The 20972-nt window shown below is 42.3% G+C and overlaps 1 protein-coding gene across 1 annotated transcript in view; it reads right to left on the bottom strand.

The window, feature by feature from the left end:
* Sh3rf2 (SH3 domain containing ring finger 2) overlaps positions 1-20972 on the bottom strand; it is a 104495-nt gene that overhangs the window by 38395 nt on the left and 45128 nt on the right. Inside the window, exons 3-5 of the mRNA XM_021150804.2 lie at positions 16943-17212; positions 14281-14376; positions 6985-7305 (exon numbers count right to left, since the gene is read on the bottom strand). Coding sequence (XP_021006463.1) covers positions 6985-7305; positions 14281-14376; positions 16943-17212 — 687 coding nt within the window. The remainder of the gene's footprint in view (positions 1-6984; positions 7306-14280; positions 14377-16942; positions 17213-20972) is intronic.

Genomic DNA, 20972 nt, shown 5'->3' with positions numbered 1-20972 from the left:
GAAGAGAAGAGAAGAGAAGAGAAGAGAAGAGAAGAGAAGAGAAGAGAAGAGAAGAGAAGAGAAGAGAAGAGAAGAGAGAAGAGAAACAGACAGACAGGCAGAGTCAGACCAAGGGGGGAAATTCTCTTAATACTCAGTAAAAAAAAAAAAAAAAAAACATCTTTCACGCAGACCTGAGCATCACGTTAGGCTAAGAGTCCCTAGTGAAAGATGGGACACCCATATAATGGATCCAGACTTACAATAGTTCTAGAAACTACATCACAATATTCTAGACACAGGGCTAAAAGGAGAAGTGCCTTAGTAGATCTCAGAATTCTCCAAGATACGTGCTAGCTCATTTTTTTCTAGCAATGCAGGGAAGTTGCCTAGACTTGCTGCTATCACTCAGACATAGTCCGGAAGGGGAATTACACTCCTCACACTAAGTTGCCTTTGCCCTCTCTGTTTTTTCTACATTGCCTAGGTAATAAAAACAAGAGGGCTTCAAATATTCTACAGTGACATACGTGAGCAAAACAATATCTCCAACCCTGAGAAACTCTCCATCTATTGAGCAATGTAATAAGATATATGCACACTGTCTTTATATATTGATGTTCTAACACGTTGCTTATAACAACATGTTATACAAGTGTATAAACAGTGTGTAGTTAATATAAAAGAGACACTAATCTTTGCAAAGGACGACTGACAAGAACTTCCTTGAAGAAACATTATCTATTTAGGGCTTAAGGGATGGGTACTGCTGAAACAGGTGAGTAAGGCAGAAATACATTCCACGGGGAATTGCATTATTTAGCCAACAAAAAATTTGTTCATCGTCCAGAATAACTCAGATCTTTCAAGGGATATAAGACTAAAAAAGGGGTGAAGTGGCTGAATGTGTGTTGCCCTGTGGGTGTGGAGCAGATCACTGTATCATGCACACAGTTTGAGATGCTTTCAGACAAAACCACATATGGCCAGTTTCAGGCTAGTTACGAACTTAGTATGTAGCCAAGGATGCCACTGAATATCTCGTTCTCCTGCATCCATCTTTCAGATGCTGGGATTATGAGTGCTGTCACATCTAGATTAATTCTACCATCTATATTATCATGGACTAGTGTACATGTATGCTTATATGACTGTGTAATGAATTGAGGCTGCTGGGAAGTGAATTGAAGCCAGACTGTGGACCACTTGGCACCATACTTAAGAACTCTTTTGGGGGAGAGAGAGTGAGTTACACTCAAACCCTGGCTCAGTTTCTAGCCTTGAGTCAGGATCCGTCATCTTCTCCCCGCAGAGATCTGCTGTTTGTCAAAGGCGCACATCAGTGTCTCTTCAGAATAGTTGTACATGATGATGTCTGCAAGTCCTCTCATGAGTTTTTGGCTCTTAATAGCTACTTAATAAACTGCAGATTTATTATTTCCACTCCTTAGGACCTCTGGGAACCACTGGTGAATTGGGAAACAGAAATGGCTAAAAGAAAAAATTTAAACAGTCGCTACAAAACCATATTTGTGAAACAGAGATTGCGGGAGGGGTTGCACCAGGGTGATGCTATGTGATTGAGCATGGTTCTAGGAGGCCGGGAAAGAGACTGGAACTATAGTCTAGACAAGAGACAAGGTTCAAAACTAAGAAAGTGGCAAGAGCTGGACACAGCATTGACTATTTTGGAGGCAAAATGGGCTTGCCAAATAGCTGCAGGTAAGAGGTTGGGAAAGAGTCTATGGGAAGAAAAGATTACATAACCTGGGTCTGACATATAGGAAGAGGGGGGCTTTGAAAGGGACTTACAGAGCTAGAAGTGATATGGAGACAGGAAGGGAGGAAGTGGAGATGCCAAGGGAACAGGTCCTCTACCTGCAGAAAAGGAGACTGCCTCATTGCTCTGTGAGTGTGGCATACCTAGTTGACAGAGGCTCTACATCTACTGGGCCAAAGAGGACCTTGTGTTTGTGACCACCCTAAAGAGGTACTGTATCGCCAAAGGATGATTCTTTTGTAGTTTGTATGTCACACGCTTGGCTTTTTTTCTCCTCTGAATTCCCCCCTAGAGGGAATTCCCAGGCTCTCCTTAAGGTCAAGTGTGTTGGTGCCAAGACACCCACTTGATCTTCTGCACCGAAGGTTCAGCAGAACCCGCTCTAAGTGCTCAGGTCTGACTCAGTCATTCAAGTGCGTGTTTCTAGCCTACAGATGCAGTACACCATCTCTGAGGTTATTACTGCATGCTCTACCCAGGACTGTCAAGTGTTTCCCTACAGGTAGGAAGACACAAAGACAATGAGAAAATGCAATGCCTTTTTCTGGCTCCTTGGTGTGAAGGCAACAATTATACAAGGATGACTTGGGCAATTCCAGCCTGGTTTCTTCACAGAGGGAACCAGAACATGTAACATGGCTTCTAAGCTGACTGTGTAAAATAACTTCTTGTTATCCAGCCTCCTTCTTCTTCTTCTTCTTCTTCTTCTTCTTCTTCTTCTTCTTCTTCTTCTTCTTCTTCTTCTTCTTCTTCTTCCTTTTTTGTCTTCTTGTTGGCACCTACATGCGTTTTGCAACCTCCCTAAAAGAAATGTCCTGGACTTTTCACTACATAATCATACAGCAAAATAATATTCAATTATTCCTGGAAGGGCATAGTGGTGCATGCCTTTAACCAACACGTGGCAGGCACCTCTCCATGAGTTCAAAGCCAGTTTGATTTACATGGTAAGTTCAGGGACTATATGGTAAAAATTCTCTCTCAAAAAAAAAAAAACAAAAAAAAACCTCTTCACATATCTTTCTGCCAGGGAGGTTAAACACCAAGATTATCTTTTTATCTGTGTCTGGAGTCATGTGTGCATGTTCTGGCTACACATGTGTTTACTTGGGATCAACATGATCTAATCTGTATTGAATCATGCCTTCATAGCTATGTACCTTATTAACTTACTGTTCTTTAAATATGGAAAATTTAAATTTAAATCAAGTATCTAAACATTTGTATGCCTTTCCTTCTGTGAACATAAAATTAATATCACTTGTAAGTTTAGAGTGTTGCTACCACACAACATAATAGAAACCTGGTATTTTTCAACCTGGAAGTGAGGCAATAACCTCCTATAGGATCTGAAGTTCTTTTCTCTTTTTCTTGTTTAGGGAGAGTAATCAATGTTCAAAAGGTGTTGCAGATAGACTGAAACAGGGCTGAGACCTTGTTACCCAAAAAATAACACCCCATGGAGCACCCTATGGAACACTGAGATGTGTTTTTCAGCTTGTTCTCTTGTATTCATAATTTCTGGGCCCTTATATCACCTAAGGCAGCGTGGGGGCTGTCAGGGACTTCATCTCAGGGAGCCCAGGCTCCAGTGCAGTTAGCCATTGAGTTTTGAATCTCTGCTAGATTGTGGATTCCTTGATAACAATTTATTCTTGATGGCCTTAACGATAAAATACACCATGAATGCTTAGATACCTCTGGTGGCTTGTAAGGAACAAAGTGGCAGTAAATGAAAGCCTTTAGGTGGAGAAGAGACAGGGCATTTGTTTTTGTTCTGTCCCCCCCCCCCCACCACTGGAAGGTATAAGGGAAGAGTGGTAGAAAGCCTTAGAGTCAAAAATACCAATGAAGACACTGAGAAGAGAGGATGTGAACTGAAGACAAACTGCACTGGCTTAATAATGATGCTTAGGTGGTAAAGACCACTAATGGCACAGTGAAATGCCAATCTTGTTTTAGCACTAGAAAGCACCAAGATCAAGGCAGACTCTACTAATGATGTGAACTTGGCCAAACCATCTTTCTTCTGAGCCCTAATTACCTTAATGTAAGGAGGTTTATAACTCTCCCACAAAGGTTCTACCATATTTGTAGGATGGAGAGGCAGGGCTTTGGAGATTGGATCTGTCCTATCAGAGTCTACCATGTATCTGTCAGTCTATATCTATCACTGTCTGTTTGCCCATATATGTGTCTATTCATCTAATATGACTATCTATCTATCTATCTATCTATCTATCTATCTATCTATCTATCCATCTATCTATCCATCTATCTATCCCTCCATGCCTCTATCATTTATGCATCCATCTGTCTCATATTGGTTTTGAAAGAAAGATGAAATTTCAAGACCTGTAAGTCATATAAAGTACTCAGAAATTGCTGGTTGTTTGTGAGCCTAGAGGCTGCCTGGGGCTGAGAATAAAGAAAAACAAACCCTGGCATGCCCCGTAGTTAAAGCATTCCTGGGAACAGCTTGACCATAAAGATAAAGAGGAATGTGAGGACATAGCAGGGCTATCTGAACTGAGTCAAACTGACCAGATACTCTGCTAGTATTGATAAACATCCAACTCACAGAACTCTGACACCCTGATCTGCACGTACATATAATTTTCTGCTGATGTTTGAATAAGCCAATAATGCTGAATTCCCCACCCCTAAGCCCTTTACCCCATAAAAACCCCTAGCTTTCGAGCCTCGTGGTCCAGTCCACTGTCCCCTGTGTGAGATATGTTTCAACCAGGAGCTCTGCCATTAAACTGCCTCATGTGCTTACAGCAAGAAGGATTCTCGTGCTTCTTTGGGTGCTCTCTTTTTCTCCTGAGACTAGAGTGGGGGTCCCCAAAAGGGGGTCTTACAGTTTCAAAATATTTTAGATTATTACTGCCTTGGTTTTGGAGCATGACTTCACTCAATATGGTTACCAGTACACACTGCTCACTCTCGATATTTGTTAGTTGAGTTACAGTCATCTGTGAGGCCTACAAGAGATCCCTTTCAGGTTTCCCTATGTGCTACCACCTATCCAGATACTTAAGTAAAAAAAACATCATTTGATTTGAGTTTTTGAACACCTACTTGGGTATAAGCATTGTATGAGGGCATGGGGGGCGGGGTAGGGGAAAATTAGTGGGCTAGACCTAACCCCGACTCTCAATAAGACTCAATGAAGAAGCAGGAGAGAAAGAAAGAAAGAGAGAGATTGTTCAATGCCCTGCTTATATATAGTTAGAGATTGTACATGGGGTTTGTGGGTATGTTTTAACAATACCTGTGCCATCTATATAGAAATAGTCACTGTTTACAGCCATTGCATTGACGGAAGGCTATCACTACTGCCCAGTGATTGCCTGTGAAGGCTGTGGTTTGGAATTATCATTCTTTGTGCACACTTGGAAGGAATATGATTCGTTTTGAGGGCTACTGGTGTTCTCCCTCTCTGGCTCATCCTCTCAGCAGATGAGGTAAGCATCCAGGAATAAGGATTTCAACGGCACAGAGAACATGTTTCTTGGATACATCTTTTGAGAAGCCAACTCATGGCTGAGCTCGCTTGCTTATTTTTACAGAGTGTGGGCTGCACTTTATATACCCATACCTCTATAGAAAGAATCCTTTAGAAACTTCTGACTTTTCTGCTTCATGTGAGTCATCAGGTTCCTGTTTTAGAGTGCTCATGTGTTTGTGTATGTGTGTGGTAGAACCACTCAATATAAAGTATGTATATGTTCATAAAAATGTGTTTACATGCATGTCAGATTTTTTAAAATGTCAGAAGATTATGTATGGAAAAAGTATATATGAGAGAGAGGAGAGAGAGAGAGAGAGAGAGAGAGAGAGAGAGAAAGAGAGAAGAGAAGAGGAGACAGAGACAGAGAGACAGAGAGGTAGTGTAGTGTAGGTAGCTGGTGCAGTTACATGAGAGACTGCCCTCTTAGCAACCCAGACAGTAGTATAAGATAGAGTGTTAATGGAGGTGGTTATTTTTCATGCAGACCAGCACACAGGTCTTTGAGGAGCCCTTGACTTTCTCCTTCTTCTGCGTCTTGTTATAAAGGGATTAAAGTCCAATTAAGCCATTTAATCCCAAGGTAGAAATTCATGTTTAAAAACAAGATTTACAGCTTCTTAAAAGAAAAGAAAGACACCAGCGCAAGTTGAAGTTTGTCCTTTCAAGTTGCCACCTGCATGGTTCCAGAGAGTGTTTTTAGCTGAGCACCCAACACGGCATTCTCCTTAATTACCTTGCCTCATACGTCTCCTCCTTTATCTTTTAAAGTGCCCTTCAGCCTAAATAGCCACATGCTGTCAGAAATACTTCAGCTTCTGGATTGCTACAACTCCCGTTGGCTTATCTCTCCTCAGCATCTCGCTGAGCAGGGCTAATAATAAAACCTAGGACGGAGAGCCAGTGCTGACTTGGAGCGTAGCATGTGCAGACACCCTTACAGCAAGTGCTTTACACCCATTACCTCATTAGGTGCCCACTGTGAAAGCATCCAAGGCTGGCTCCATGGGTGTGTGACTTGTGTAGTCACGCAGGGCCACCACTTGATTTAATGCGCTGCTGTTACCATCTTGAAATTCTTAATCATTTTTTTTGAATAAGGGACTTGCATGAAATAACATGACAAATGAGACTTAGCTATTGTACTATGTCAGAGAGAGAGAGAGAGAGAGAGAGAGAGAGAGAGAGAGAATCTCATCTGTCCTCTTATCTTTGGCTGCAAAAATGTAGAAATAAGCATCAGATCCACGAATTATATCATCATCCCAGGAAACACCTGCTAACCCACAGGTCTTATTCACTTTCTTCCCATGTGAAGCCCAGGCTATTGCAGAAGACATGGCATATAATGCCAAAACCCTATCTGGAAAATGGCTGCCAACATCTCCTTAGAGGAAAGTTCTGATGAACAGGCAATCATGCTTACCACAGGACAAGGAAAGGGAAAAGTATCTGGACATTTGGGCAACTTATTTAACCCTTTGAACATTCTCTTTTCTTACCTGTGAAGTAGGGATTAATAATACTCATACGAACTTGCAAGATGCTTAAGGATAAAATGAGATCACAAACATTTGATAATCAGTGCACAGGGCTCCAGGTAATATTCACACATTCTGAGTGCCTGCCAGGCAGTCAGCATCCAACAGTGCTTGGGACGTGGTGACGCTTTCTTGCCTAGTGCCCCAGTGCCCGTGGATTTATTCCCTACCTGTCCTGCAGAGCTGGTAGGGAAGTCTGCCTTGTCCCCATGCTGGGTGAGCACAGAGGGGCTGTTAGAGCTGATGAGCATCGGGGTGCTGATTTCCACCATCTGGTGACCTTCAGGAGAATGGACTGTGCGGTTGAGTGTGTTCAAAGCTGTAGTCATGGAGAACTGCCCAGATCCCTTCCTCCTGGACCCTGGGCTCTTTCGGAGCGAGGATGTGTTGGTCGCTTTGCCTCTGGATGGGGAGGACATCAGGGACAGGTGTCTTGTGCGTGATAACTGATGTCCTTTGTTCTCTAGGAGGTGTCTTGCCGAGACGTTTGGCTGCAAGGATAAGAGGAGAGAGAGAGTTACTCTCTGAGATAGTACAATAGCTAAGTCTTATGCTTGTTGGCAGCTGACATTATCTCCCAGTCTGTGGCTTGGTAGGCCACCCTTTGGTCAGTAAAAGCTGCATCTTTTATCCATTTGAAGTTCATAATTTGGTGTTTGAGACAGAGTGGACATGCATTTAGGGCTTTGACTACACCCTTCTGTTAATCTGCTTCTCCTATTTTGAATACTGCCATCTCTTCACACCCCTTTCCTGTTCTTTGTCTGTAAAATCACTTGTTCTGGTAAATTACCTGGGGGTGGGGGGACAAGAAAGGATAGAAAAACCCTGGCAGGTAGTGTTATTGATAAGCCAGTGGTTAACAGCTGGCAAGCACAATTTCTGGAAACGTAACAAATGGCATGTCTAATCTGGTGTCAGCCAGCCCAGTGCTGTATTGCTGTGTCACTGTGGCCTTCCCCACCATCCCGTTCATTCCATTAAGGGCCCCTAGGCACTCATAGCCTTTGGAAATGTGAAGTTGGTGGAAAACAGTGAGGGTTCCTATGACTCAATGCTTCTGTCTTAGGATGGTTAGTCAAATTCCTATTATTATAACAGTCACCAATGGCTCTCCAAAGCTGCATGTCTCATTCTAATTTAGAAATTTAACTAGAGGTTAAAAAAAAAAAAAGAAAGAAAAAAGAAAAGAGTTTTCCCATTTAAGAACTTTTAAAATGACAACGTGCAGAGGTTTAAAATAGCTAAGACAGAAAAGGTGATTCTTGTCTGAAAACACAATGTGAAGAACTCATCCAGTGTGTGTGGGGGAGTAGTATTATTATGTTTGTATTTGTGCTTGACTTTCCACATATCTGCATGTGTGTGTGTGTGTGCACACCTGCACATATGTGCACGTATGTATATAGGGCAGAGGTCAAATCCTGCTGTCATTCCTCAGGGGCAATCCCCCCCCCCCCGTATCTTCAGGTAGGGTCTTTCACTAGCCTGAAGCTCACCAAGTGCACTTAAAAAGAGTCCATTTCAAAGATAAGAAAGCTGAGGCCCAGCAGAAGCGGCACAAGTGACAGAGCCCATTTGTAAGCTAATAAACAAGAAGCTATCAGATGATAATAATCTTTCTGTCTAAGAGGGAGAGTGCCCGGGGAGAGTGGCTATTTTAAATTGGTCGGGGGAAGATCAAGGAAGAGCCTTCCAGAAGATGACATTTAAGCTGAGACAAGTGATAGGGAAAGAACTGGTTGTGTGGAAGTGAGGATGTGAACAGAGCAGGCAGAAAGAGGTAGAGAAGGATGGAAGGGAGCAGGTGAGGAGACAGGGAGAGGCAGCTGCAAGCCTGGTAGGAGCCTGCCTGATTGCACAAGGACTCAGGCGGCTTTGACTTATTTTCAGTGTAACAGGAAGCTCCTGGCAGGATCTGGGAAGAGGAGTGACACGGTCTGATTTATGCTTTTTAAAGCTCATGTTACGGTTTGGCAGTTTCTCATAGCTAAACACATACTTAGCATCGGATCCAGCCATCTCACTTCTGGGTAATTACTCGAAGAGAGAAAAATGTATGCTCAAAGCACAGTGTGTACTCAGAGTTGCCAACAGTAGGAGACAACCTTGATGTCGTCTACTGCCCGTTGATGATTGGAGCATGTGTACGTGCGTGTGGAGGCCAGAGGTCACCCTTGGAGGCTGTTCCTTAGGAGCTGCCCATCTTGGTTTTTAGGCAGGGTTTCTCAGTGGCCTGGAGTTTGCCAATGAGGCAGGCTAGCTGGCTACTGAGCTCCAGGGATCTACCTGTCTCCACCTCCCCACCTCCTGCCTTTTTAAAAACAAAACAAAAACCAAACAGGTACTGGAATCAAGCTCAGGTCCTCACAATTGCCTGGTAAGACTTTACAGACTGAACTGTCTTCCCAGGTGCCAATGTCTTTTAAATGTTGAAAATACCATCTCTGGAACAACTGTGCTTCAGGACACTGCTCACTAATAAAAACAAGTAAGCTACAGACACAGATGAAGCTCAAACGTGCTAAAGCAACACAAAAGAAGCCAAGCTCACGGAGCTGTGTTCTCCGGAGTTCCATTTATAGAACACTAGAAAAAGAAAGCCATAGGAGCAGAAAATAGATCACTGGTTACTAGGTATTGAGAGTCTGAGAGGGAACAGACAAAAGGGTGCAGAATGAGGGATTTAGGGGGGACAGGTTGGAACTTTTCTATATATTGACTGTAGCGTGTTTACATAATTATATATTTGTCAAACAGAGATCTAGATATATAAGAGAGCAAAGAGATATTACTCCATATCGATGAAAATCTCATTATTAATGTTACCCAGAAGTGATGATGAGAAGTAGGGATACCAATTAGTAAGATATGGATCTTGTTCCTGCATTCTCTAATGGTAGCCCGGACTAAGGCCTTGCAAGCCCCCATAGCACCTGTCCACCCATGGTTTGCATAGGAAGAGAAAAACTGATGCCTTTCAGATTGAATGAGTGATGGTCTTTACCACCCTCTGCAGCAGAATGACTCAAGTTCATTCTTTTTCATTTGTCCTGCCTGTTCTGGCTTCAGGTGGGCCACGCCATCACCTTCTTAATTTATTTATTTTTGTATCAGTAATGCCAAACAAAGGGCCTTGTGAGACTGCTTCTGCCCTGTCCTCCACTGGTGTGACTGATAGTTCCTCAGGGGAAGGACTTCGGGGACTCATTTGGAACAATCTCCTTGAATATCCCAATGTTCATTGGGCTGGATGAGGCTCACAGACTGAGGCTGCCCTACGGAGAAGTCCAGACAAGAGTGGGCAGAAGCTCTGCTTCTGTTTTACCACCCTCTGTGCAGGTGCAGTTCAATAAATCAAATGATGCATTAACAGGGAAAAAAAAAGTCTTGTTTATGCACAAAAAATTCCATGTCATTCCTTATAAAAAAGCCTTCCTTCCAATTGCTCTGCGTGGCGCTGCCAACGAGCAAACTTAAAGAGTTCTTAGCACACACGGGTCTTAATGAAATTACTGGAGTCAAAACTTTAAGTACTGCTTTAAAAACTCAATTTAGATTTGAAGCAACATTTGAAAAGTAGGTTCCCAATTAGACAAACCACTTGATTATCTTCTTCCTCCTCCTAGCAATTAGCAGAACAAATGAAGCGATGGCTAGTTTCATGATAATTTCCAGGGTTCTCATCATTACTAATTTTAGAGGTAAATTTGTAGAGAGATTATCCAAATGGATAATCATTAAATACAGAAATTTTGAAAAGAAAAAAAAGTTCTCAGAAACGGGTGATAAAATTAACGCTTAACCCTTCAACCCCAGAGCTATAAAGAAACATCTCAAGATACTGCAGGAGATCAGGCCAAAGTCTCCCCCTTCCTGTGCTTTTTTAGGTACCAAGTGCAGGTCCTAGGAGAGTTAGCTTTGTCTCCTAACATCCTTATTCTTTCCTCTTGGCAAATGGCCCACCACGGACCTAGGCACACAAGTCATAGAGTAGTGATGCCCCAGGTTGCTTTCCCAGGCCCTCCACCTATGCAATTCCCCAGCCAGTCCTCCTGAGAGGTAGAATTTGAACTTGTCAATTCATTTCCAGCCTAGCAGTCAGTGCTGCATCCTTTCCTAAGGGAGCCGTCATGCAGCCATGCAGCCATGCAGCCATGCAGCCATGCAGCCATGCAGCCATGCAGCCATGCAGCAGCCTACTCATCTGTCCTTCCGTGTTTCTCTCCCCTCTTTTGAATTTTTTTTCCCCCACTGTATCCCGGAAACCCAAGTCTGGGCCTGGTCATTCACATCTATGACCAGAGCATTTTGGAAGCTGAAGAAGGTAAAGGCTAGCCTGTGCTCTACGTCCAGTTTCAGGCCAGCCTGGACTAGACAATGAGACCTGGTCTGAAAACAGAATAAAGTCAACCCCTACCCACCAACCCGCTGAAAAATGGCAATCAAACAAAACAAAACAAGCCTGGTCAGGTCACTGCTTTCCTAAGAACTTTCTATGGCTTCTATGGATCTCTGTGTTAGATCTTAGTTTATTACTGTAGATGGTGTCTCCTCGTGTATCCACATGGTCCCCTTTCCTCTGCTGACTTGGAGCGATGTGACTGGTTCAGGCCAATGGGCAGTGGGGGGAGGGGCAGTGTTACTTCAGAAACCCTCCACCCTGAATATATAACCCACTCTCCTTTCCTGTAGAAACCAGGAAGGACGCATGCTCCAGATATTGCAGCTAAAAGATGGCCCAGCCTTAGTGTCAGCTCCCAGGTGGCTGTGAAGAGAGTCACTCAGCATTCTGTGCTGAACATACATTTTAGGTAGGAAACACCATTTTCTCTGTTAAGCCAGTGAGACTCTGGGGCTGCCTAGTATGACAACATTACCTGACCTTTTCTGATGGTTCACAAAATGGTTTATAGTTTACTACAATTTACTTCTTTGGCTTGGTGACTTGGCTTCCAATCTAGTCGTCCCTGGGTCCTTCTGGTGCTACTTCTACGTCCCCAGCTGCTTTTTCCTCCATTCATACACACCTAACCTTAATTGCTTCGCAGTCAGCTCAGGTGGGGCTTGCTGACCTCCCTGAGTTAGCTGCGCTTCACAACTCCCTAACAGTTCTCTTCTCCCACCTTTGGCATCATCTATCATCCTTGTAATTCATTACCCGAGTGCGGGACTCTGTGACCTCTGGGACTAGGGACCCATATCCATCCTGTGTCTTTAGAACTTATTGAAGAACCTGATGGAGCCAATGAATGATTAAGTAAGTGAGAGAACCGGACAGGGTCAAAGCGAATGGTTTCTTTCTTTCTTTCTAACCATCTTCAGATAGGTTTTCGTTTATTCATTTTAATGCTTTAAAAATCACTGCATTGTTATTGAATCCTTGTATAAACTGGGCAAACTTTTTTTTTTTTTTTTTATGGAGAGCCTGTTCTGTGTTAGCTGGCCTGTAAAGTCTGACTAACTCGTCGTGTTCAGAGAAGACAGAAATCAATCAATGCTCACCTGGCTGCTGACATTTTCTGAACTTTTTTTCTCCCAGCAGAGCCTCATAAAATGAGTGAAATTTGAACAGACAAGGAAGCACTGGGCAGGTGTGCCAGGAAGAAATAAGGCTGGTGGAATGAGACCTTTAAATGCACAGCGCTCTGTACGGCTCTCCCTCCACCCTTCCCTCCACTGTTGCTTTGACTGGCTGAGTGAAGGATACCCGTCCCCTTGAAAGCTGGACCATGCTTAGGAAACACCCTGCATTGCAGAACTTGCTTTGGCTTTCAGGCATGGAAGAACTGGCTTCTTCTCAATTCTGCCTCAGTTCTGCTCCCCCACCCTCCTGAAGGGTGGGGCCACCACCTTCTCCTCCTTTTATAGCTTCCCGATACTCACTTTCAATACTTTTATGCACGGTAAGCACCCAGTAAATGCACTTAAACAATGAAAACTCTCTTTTGAATTTGCAAACGACTTGCTTCGAGCTAGGGCGAGGCTTGTGGCTAGTGAGGTTAGAGACTAGAGGTTAGATAATTACACTAGAGAAATAGATAGCCTAGCTTGTTTTTTAAGTTAAGCGTATTATTATTATTATTATTATTATGCCCACAGAAGTAAGGCTGGGGAATTAGCTCAGTAGGTAAACTGCTTGTTATGCAAAGGTGAGGACCCCAAACCTGTGCTTGGAGCCCAGACCCTGCATAAAGGCTGTGGTAGCACATGCTTGAAACCCCAGTGCTGGTGGTGACAGTATGGAGGCAGGCAGATCCTGTTGGCTAGTATCAGCAAACAGCAAGTTCCAGGTTCATTGAAAGACTCTCAAACAACCCCGTGGAGAACTGTAGAGGAAGACACTGGATGTCAACCTCTGAGTTCCACCTGCAATTTTAACCTTTAGTAGTCACTACTCCCAATATGTTGGTATATGTTGATACATGTTCTTGTACCCCTTGTACATTTTATGCACACATTTATAGAGCTGCTTTCAACCTAGTTCAACTTCATTTTACTGTGGTAGAAAACACATAGGGCACAGTTTCATTGATTTAAGTGCCTGGTTCAGCAGTATTTAGTACATTCACATTGTTATGAACAGACAGATCTCTGGTATTTTCTCATCTTGAGGATTTGGAAATCTATACCCATTTAATTTGTTTTCAGCTCAGCAGTAAATCATGTATTTTCTCATTATATCAAGTGCTCTACAATATTATTCTTTAACATTTGAAATGTTATATAACATTTTTTTTTCTAGGTGGTGGTGGCACACACCTTTGATCCCAGCACTTGGGAGGCAGAGGCAGGCAGATTTCGGAGTTCGAGGCCAGCCTGGTCTACAGAGTGAGTTCCAGGACAGCCAGGGCTACACAGTGAAACCCTGTCTCGAAAAACAAAACAAAACAAAAACAAACAAACAAAGAAAAAAAGTAGGCCAGGTATGGTGGCACACATCTTTAACCCTAGCACTCAGGAGACAGAGGCAGGTAAGTCTGTGAGTTTGAGTACAGCCTGGTCTACACAGTGAGACCCTGTCCCTCCCTCACAGTGAGTGCTTACTGTTGGTTATTTCAATCATTTCCACGTCTTCACAGTTACCAGTGCTATGGTGAGCATTTTGTATGTTTTGTATAAACAGCTTTATATGTTTGTTTAAATATTTCCTTACAATCAGTCTTCAAATGTTAACATAAAGTGTTAACATGCAATTGTTAACATAAAGTGGTGCACACTTTAAGGTTTTTTGTTTATAGGTGAATTTTCATTTTGATGCGAGAACCTTACCACTTAACATTCTAAGAAACAGAATAGAAAAGACCCATTTCTCTAGATTCACCAACATTGTGTGTTACTGGGTAGAATGAGTCTCTTTAGAGGCTCTAGTGAAATTTAAGTCTCATGTTAAATAAGAATTTCTTTTAGCCATCACTGGGGCGTACAGACCCTTTTGAGCAACTTCAGATGGGAAAATCACGTACCTCTACAAACAAGATGGGGAAGATGCCCACTTTATCTCCGAGCTTTCCCTCTGCCCAGTTCTCATCTACACGGCTGATCACTGTGATGACATCATCCTGAAAGAGAAGGCCTCACGTCAGCTCTACCCTCCACTTTCAGGTGATAAAACCTTCCTCTGAGATCAGTCTGAAACAAGGAGCAAGGGGGTGAAGTCTTGAGTAGGTTGTGTGGGAAATATTTCTGGCATCACAGAGGATAGTGTTTGGGTCACCAAGATTTTCAAAAGGAATGGAAGTGATTTGAGGATCAATGGAACTTGATAGGAGAAAAATCGGAATACTCCAGTCACCAGCAAAGTCTGTGGTTTTTCTTTCACATTAATCACATGGAGAAGTCAAGAGGGAAGTCGTGGGTGATAGAGCTCTAGCTTGGTGAAGTGGAATGTTGTTCATTCGAATTTTGAAGACTTTTCAGAACACACTCAGTTTTAATATGTCAAAAATAAAGCAGCTTTCACTTAAAAGTTTCTAACTACAAAAAAATTACATATAAAGTTGCAGAAACATTTTAAATGTTGATAAGCAAAACAAGTGGGTTCTATCCACATAATCTGCTAATAGCGTGGTTGACTTTTTCTTGATGTTTTTGTAGTAAGATAAAAGATATATACATATAAATATTGATTTAAATTCTTTTCAAGACATACATATATGCATTTAGTAAAGTTCATACATTTTGGGGTTTTTTTGTTTTGTTTTTGTTTGTTTTTTTCGAGACAGGGTTTCTCTGTGTAGCCCTGGCTGTTCTGGCACTCATTTTGTAAACCAGGATGGCCTCGAACTCAGAGTCCTGGGATTAAAGGAGTGTGCCACCACCGCTCGGCTTCCAGTTTATTTAAAAATGTATAAACCGGGTGTGGTGAGTGCCAGGACAGCCAAGGCTACACAGAGAAATCCTATCTCAAAAAACCAAAAAAAAAAAGAAAGAAAGAAAGAAAGAAATAAGCTGGAACAATCAACTATAGCCACAAACCCCCACCCAAATTAGAATATAACACTCTACATCTCCCATGCTCGAGCATCATGACCTCTGACCTCTGATACTGTCCACTTGTTTTGTCCTACTTTCCCACTTCATACAAATAATGTCATACTTAATACCTCAATAGCAACACTTTTTGTTCCCTTCCCACCCATGTGTGTGACATGTACCATGGTGGGTTTGGAGGTCAGAGGGCAACTTGTGAGAGTTGTTTCTCTCCTTGGACCTTGTGGTTTGGGGATTGAACTCGAGCCAGCAGGTTTGGCAGCAAGTACTTTTTATCTTCTGAGCTATCTCCCTAGCCATCACGCTGTCTTTTTGCTTTTCTCTGGAGCCCAGGCTGGCTTCAGTGATCCTCTTCCCTTAATATCCCAAATGCTGAGATTATAGGTACAGATATGAGCCACTACATTTACCAGAGGGAAGATCTTTGGTTGACTTTGGACATACTGTGTTTAGGACTGAGTTTAGGACTGAGTTTAGAATTTTCTAGTGAAGCTTCAGTATTCCACAGTGACAAAATTCTCTGATCTGGTATCATATCTTCCCAGTGTTGTGCATGTGTCTTCCATTAGGCTACCAGTTCAATGGAAGGAGGGATATCACTCCATCACTGTTCCAAGTGACTGAATTGTCAGTTGGTGGGGGAGGGGAGTGATGGTGGTTAAGAGCACTTGCTCTTACAGGGGACCCAGAGTTGGTTCCTGGCACCCACATGGTGGTTCCTAATCATCTGTGATCTGAGTTCTAGAGAGTCAATGCCTTCTTGTGGTTTCCACAGGTACCAGGCACACACATGGTACACATACATGCACACAGGCAAAACACTCATCTATATAAAATGAAAATAGATTAAATATGTTTAAAAGAAATTGTCAAATAATTGGTTTAGGGAATGAAGGAGAGTGTGGTACAACTGTCCCTATTTGCAAATCCCTAGAGAAGTTGGGGAAGCAGATGCTGTTTTCTGCTATGTCTTCCTAGGAACTCAGTGTCTAACGTGTACTATACGGTTGATACTCAGCAAGTGCTTGTGACATTAGACTTTCTCTACCTATTTATTGTCTAAGTGTGAAGTTTGTAGTTCAGGTTACAGGATGGCCTTGCTGAGAATACACCGAGGAACCAAGAAAATAAAGATGATCATCATATCGGAACACACAGGGCAGTGAGGTGATTTAGTCTGAATCCGAGGTGAAATCTCATTCCTCATACTAGTAAATGAAAACACTTTACACAAGACGCTTACGGAGGAATTATAATAGCACCACTTCATGTGCTCCCATGTTAACCTGTCATAGAAGAGAAGAGTAAAGTAACCCCAACCTAGATTTCTGTGAGAGGATTTCAACAGCCTTTGAAAACACAGTTGATGTCCCAATTAAGTGTTTTCTTTTGTAAGTGTTGCCATGGTCTTAGTGTCTCTTCATAGCAATAGAACATTGACTGAGATAGTGCCCATGTAGTTGAAATTATACACATAAGCACACATTGCTTACATATTTGTGGTTGCTCACACACACAAACATACACACACATGTGCATTCATGTGTAAAATGTTTATTCTTCTTAAAACCCAGCAAGTATTAAACAATGGACTCTGGGTTCTGCCATAGTCTGTCTGTGGTGTGGGACTCTTACCTTGAGGAAGGTCAGGCAGTCCTGGTTCTCACTCTTATCCTTGTCTCGAAGGTCAAAGTTGTAGAGGGCTCTGCAGAGTGGGGGTGGTTGGGGCAGCTGTTTGATGACCTCCACAGAGCTGGCCGGGAAGATCCCACTGACCCCATTAATCTCCCCCTGGTACCAGTTCTCATCAAGCTGTCTCCGAAGGAGGATGACATCTCCTTTATTAAACTTCAGGTCGCCAGGATTCTTCCCTCTGTAGTTGCACAAGGCCTTGGCTCGAGGCACCTGTAAGTGACACAGGGCAGAAAATAGGAACTGAGATTAGGGGTGGAAGAATGGAGGGTCTCATACTAACTACTAATGATAGTTGTGTGTGGATCATTTGTCTTATTTAATGTAAATAGCGGTCTTAGTTTCTCCAGCTTTCCTCCCTTCAAATACTCTCACATTCCTTTCTCCACTCTCCTTCAAATTCAAGGCTTCTACCTTTACCAATTGCTATTGCATGCATATATGTCCACACATATATTCCCAAATACAACCTCCTCGGTTTGTATAATAATGTTCCTTGCTTGTTTTCAGGGCTGACTGTTTGGCACTGGATAACCAACTGTTGTGCTCTGATCTGGGGAGCACTGCCTCTCCTGAGGAGCACTGCCTCTCCTGGTCCTAGCTTTCCTTGGTTGTCTGTAGTGCTTTGTGTAGGATTGAGATCTCATGGGCTTTCCCCATCCACCTTAGCAGCACCTTGATTTTATATTTTGATTTGGATGGTGGTTTGTGGCTATAGTTGATCGTTCCCATTTATTTATAGCACTTTATTGACTATATATTCAATAAATATATATGAAAGAATTTTAAATCAGTGTTTATATGCAGATATCTTTTATCACTACAAAGGTATCTGGAAAAACTAGTGGTATTGTCCTTAATCAGCTTATACTGGGATTGCATGTTGGTGAAACCTCATGGAAATGGCTTCTGATATTACTACGAGACACAAACTCCCCGATTGCTTGGCTCTCACAATCTTTCTGCCCCTCTTCTGAAATGTTATGTAAACCTCAGGTGCAGGACATCACTGCTCTGCTCACAATATCTAGGAAACAGAAACAACACAGTAACCTTTTGAGAGAGAAGTTCACCATCCAATTTACTGATGAAGCAGAGTAACGGTGGTTTGGTAACTTGCATAAGATGACACAGGTGGGGAACGGTAAGTATCAGCAAACATTAGCTCTGAACCCAGGAGACCTAAGTCTAGAGCTTTTGTGGTTAATCCTGATACTGGGAGTACGGGTTAGGATTGACTCACTGCTATGTGACTTTGAGTGAGTGTCTTAGTCAGGGTTGCTATTGCTGTGATGAAACATCGTGACCAAATGCAACTTGGAGATTAAAGAGTATAAACCCTTTGGCTTATCCTTCCACATCACTGTTTCTTACTGAAGAAGTCAGGACAGGAACTGAAGCAGGGCAGGAATTGGGAGGCAGGAGCTGATGCAGAGGCCACAGAGGGGTGCTGCTTACTGACTTGCTCTTTGTGCTTGCTCAGCCTGCTTTCTTATAGAACCCAGGACCACCAACCCAGGGTGGCACCACCCACAATGAGCTGAGCCTTCTCACACCAGTCATTAATTAAGAAAATGACCTACAGGTTTACCTACAGCCCTGGTGCTATGGAGGCATTTTCTCAATTGAGGTTCTCTCCTCTCAGATGACTTTAGCTTATATCAAGTTGACATAAAACCAGCCAGCACAGTGAGTCAATGATTCTTTCTGGCTCCATACTGATTTTGCATTCTGATTGTACCTCTTTCTACTTATGTGATTAGGGTTGTTTAACATTTTTTGAACTATGTTCATGTATAAAATAAGATGTTAGTAGAATGTCTACCTCATTATGGCTTTCGAGAGCAATAAATAGTATCCATAATGCATCAAACATCTTGCCTAGAATATAATATGTGCTCGGTGAATGTCTTCCTTTATTTAGCATCATGTATAATGGGGAACTAATGACAGCACTTTTACCTACTCCTCAGCATTGATGGGAAGAAAATGGGAGTGGAAACCACCTGCAAATAGGAAGTGGATTGTGAGGGTACTGCAGCATAATTTGGCTCCAGCCTTCTGCAGAACTGTGGACCTCATGAGCAGCTGGATCATTAGGAAATGCAACTGAGACAAGAAAACAATTAGTCAGGAATCAATCATAGCTTTTGAATAAAAATCGGCTCGTGAATCGTCATTTGTCAGATCAGTTGTCTGTCTAAATAATTAATACAGTCAAATGTTTCCCTCCACTCACCCATTGAGACTGGTGTCTCCACACAGGAATGATCTCAATATGGTTTTATTTGAGGTTGGCTTGGCACACTGAAAGTTCTAACAACTCAGGTTTCAACAAAGGCCTTTCTCTCACCAGAGATACTTGTGTATGTTTTCTAAGCAGTGGGATGAAACAATTCCCTTGCTGTCCCTAGGGGAGTTGGAAGAATTTAATTCAGGTCTTCCAGCATTTTCTAGTTCTACAATGCTCATTTGAAAATACAATTCCAAGCTAATTGTAGAGAGCTCTCACATCCCCTTGGCAATGGATAACGGGGCTGTGGATATTGTAAGGAAAGCCTGGGGCTTAGAGAAATACAAGAATACAGCTCACCCTGCAGAAACTGGAGGGTAAGTGAGCAAGGCACGTGGAAGTGGTTCAATAAAGTATGACACACATTCTCGTGGTGAGAGCTCTGTAGTCATTAAAGCTGATGTTGATCCTTTAGCATGAAGCATCACTCTAAATATGCTGTTCAGTGTAATAGAAGTCAGAGTCAGGCCTGTGGACTAGATTATCATCACATATTAGCTTAACTGCTTTGGAAAATGTTAGATGTCTGAACCACACAGCACAGATTATTTTTAAGGAACAGTGTTTTCCCCTAAGTGTTTAGTTCTGGTTTTTAAACTTTTAGAACAAAAACGATCATGTTGCCTATTAAAATCAGACAAACCTGGGAGAAAAAAGAATGGGGCAAAGCTTATAGATGATGGGTGGGCCTAGCCTGTGACCTGTGTTGAGGGAGATGCTATGTGAGAAACTAGCCTGCAGAGGATGAGATCAGAGGATGCCCAGGAAAAACCTAAGTCTGTGAGCCATCCTGGCTTGGAATTTAGAAGGACAGACATTGACCAAGGGTCACATGGGTCACATTTTTCTGGGCACATGACTTCCTGGCTGAGTATACTTTAAGTCTTCCTAGCTGCTGAGTTCTGGTCCCTGGAGTGGAAACCTTTCAGAAAAGTCTTTCTGAAGGAGACTGTCTTCTCTTCCCTGGCTCCATCCATCCCACAGATGCACCTGGAGCTCTGACTGCCATCTTGAGTAATGAGGATGAAGGCTACTTCTAAATAGGGGAAAGATCCTGTCACACGGCCTTGGACTACTTCCTTACATAAACTTCTATTTTGATGTATTGTTCTTTTTGATTTATAAAAAGAAAAGAATGAAATGATAAAGAAAGGAGAATTCAAGTTCTTTACACAATGATGCTAATATATATAATAGTTAATACTATTTTTCATATATACCAGATACCATTATTTCATAATGTATCTTATTTAATTCTCACAGCATATACAAATTATATACTTCAAAGTATATACAAATTAAAATTTCGAAACTTAGAAAATTCGAAATCAGAACATTCAAAGTTGCCCAAGTTTACAAAGTGAGACGGTGGTAGATTCAGGATCTGAATATAGGACTCTTTTTGTAAAGTACAGGGTCTTAACCATTAAGTTCATGTTCCTCAAAATAAACTATGTGGTTTACCTGTCTCAGAGGGTGTTAAGAACACATAGGCCAGACCCCAGGCCTGAACTATTTGCTCAGTCTTACTTGGAGTAGGCTTTCTCTTTTTCTGTAGCTGCATTTTAATTTTTACGTAGCTATTCTTCCATCCAGTTTGATGATATGCATTTAAGCAACGCCTTTTTCAGAATCAAATGGGGGCAAGGGAGATTTGATACAAGCTTGTAAATTACTAAC

The sequence above is a fragment of the Mus caroli genome, chromosome 18, assembly GCF_900094665.2.
Source record: "Mus caroli chromosome 18, CAROLI_EIJ_v1.1, whole genome shotgun sequence".
NCBI classification, from domain to species: domain Eukaryota; kingdom Metazoa; phylum Chordata; class Mammalia; order Rodentia; family Muridae; genus Mus; species Mus caroli.
The sequence above is the reverse complement of the archived record's forward strand: the minus strand, read 5'-3'. Positions and strand labels throughout refer to the sequence as shown.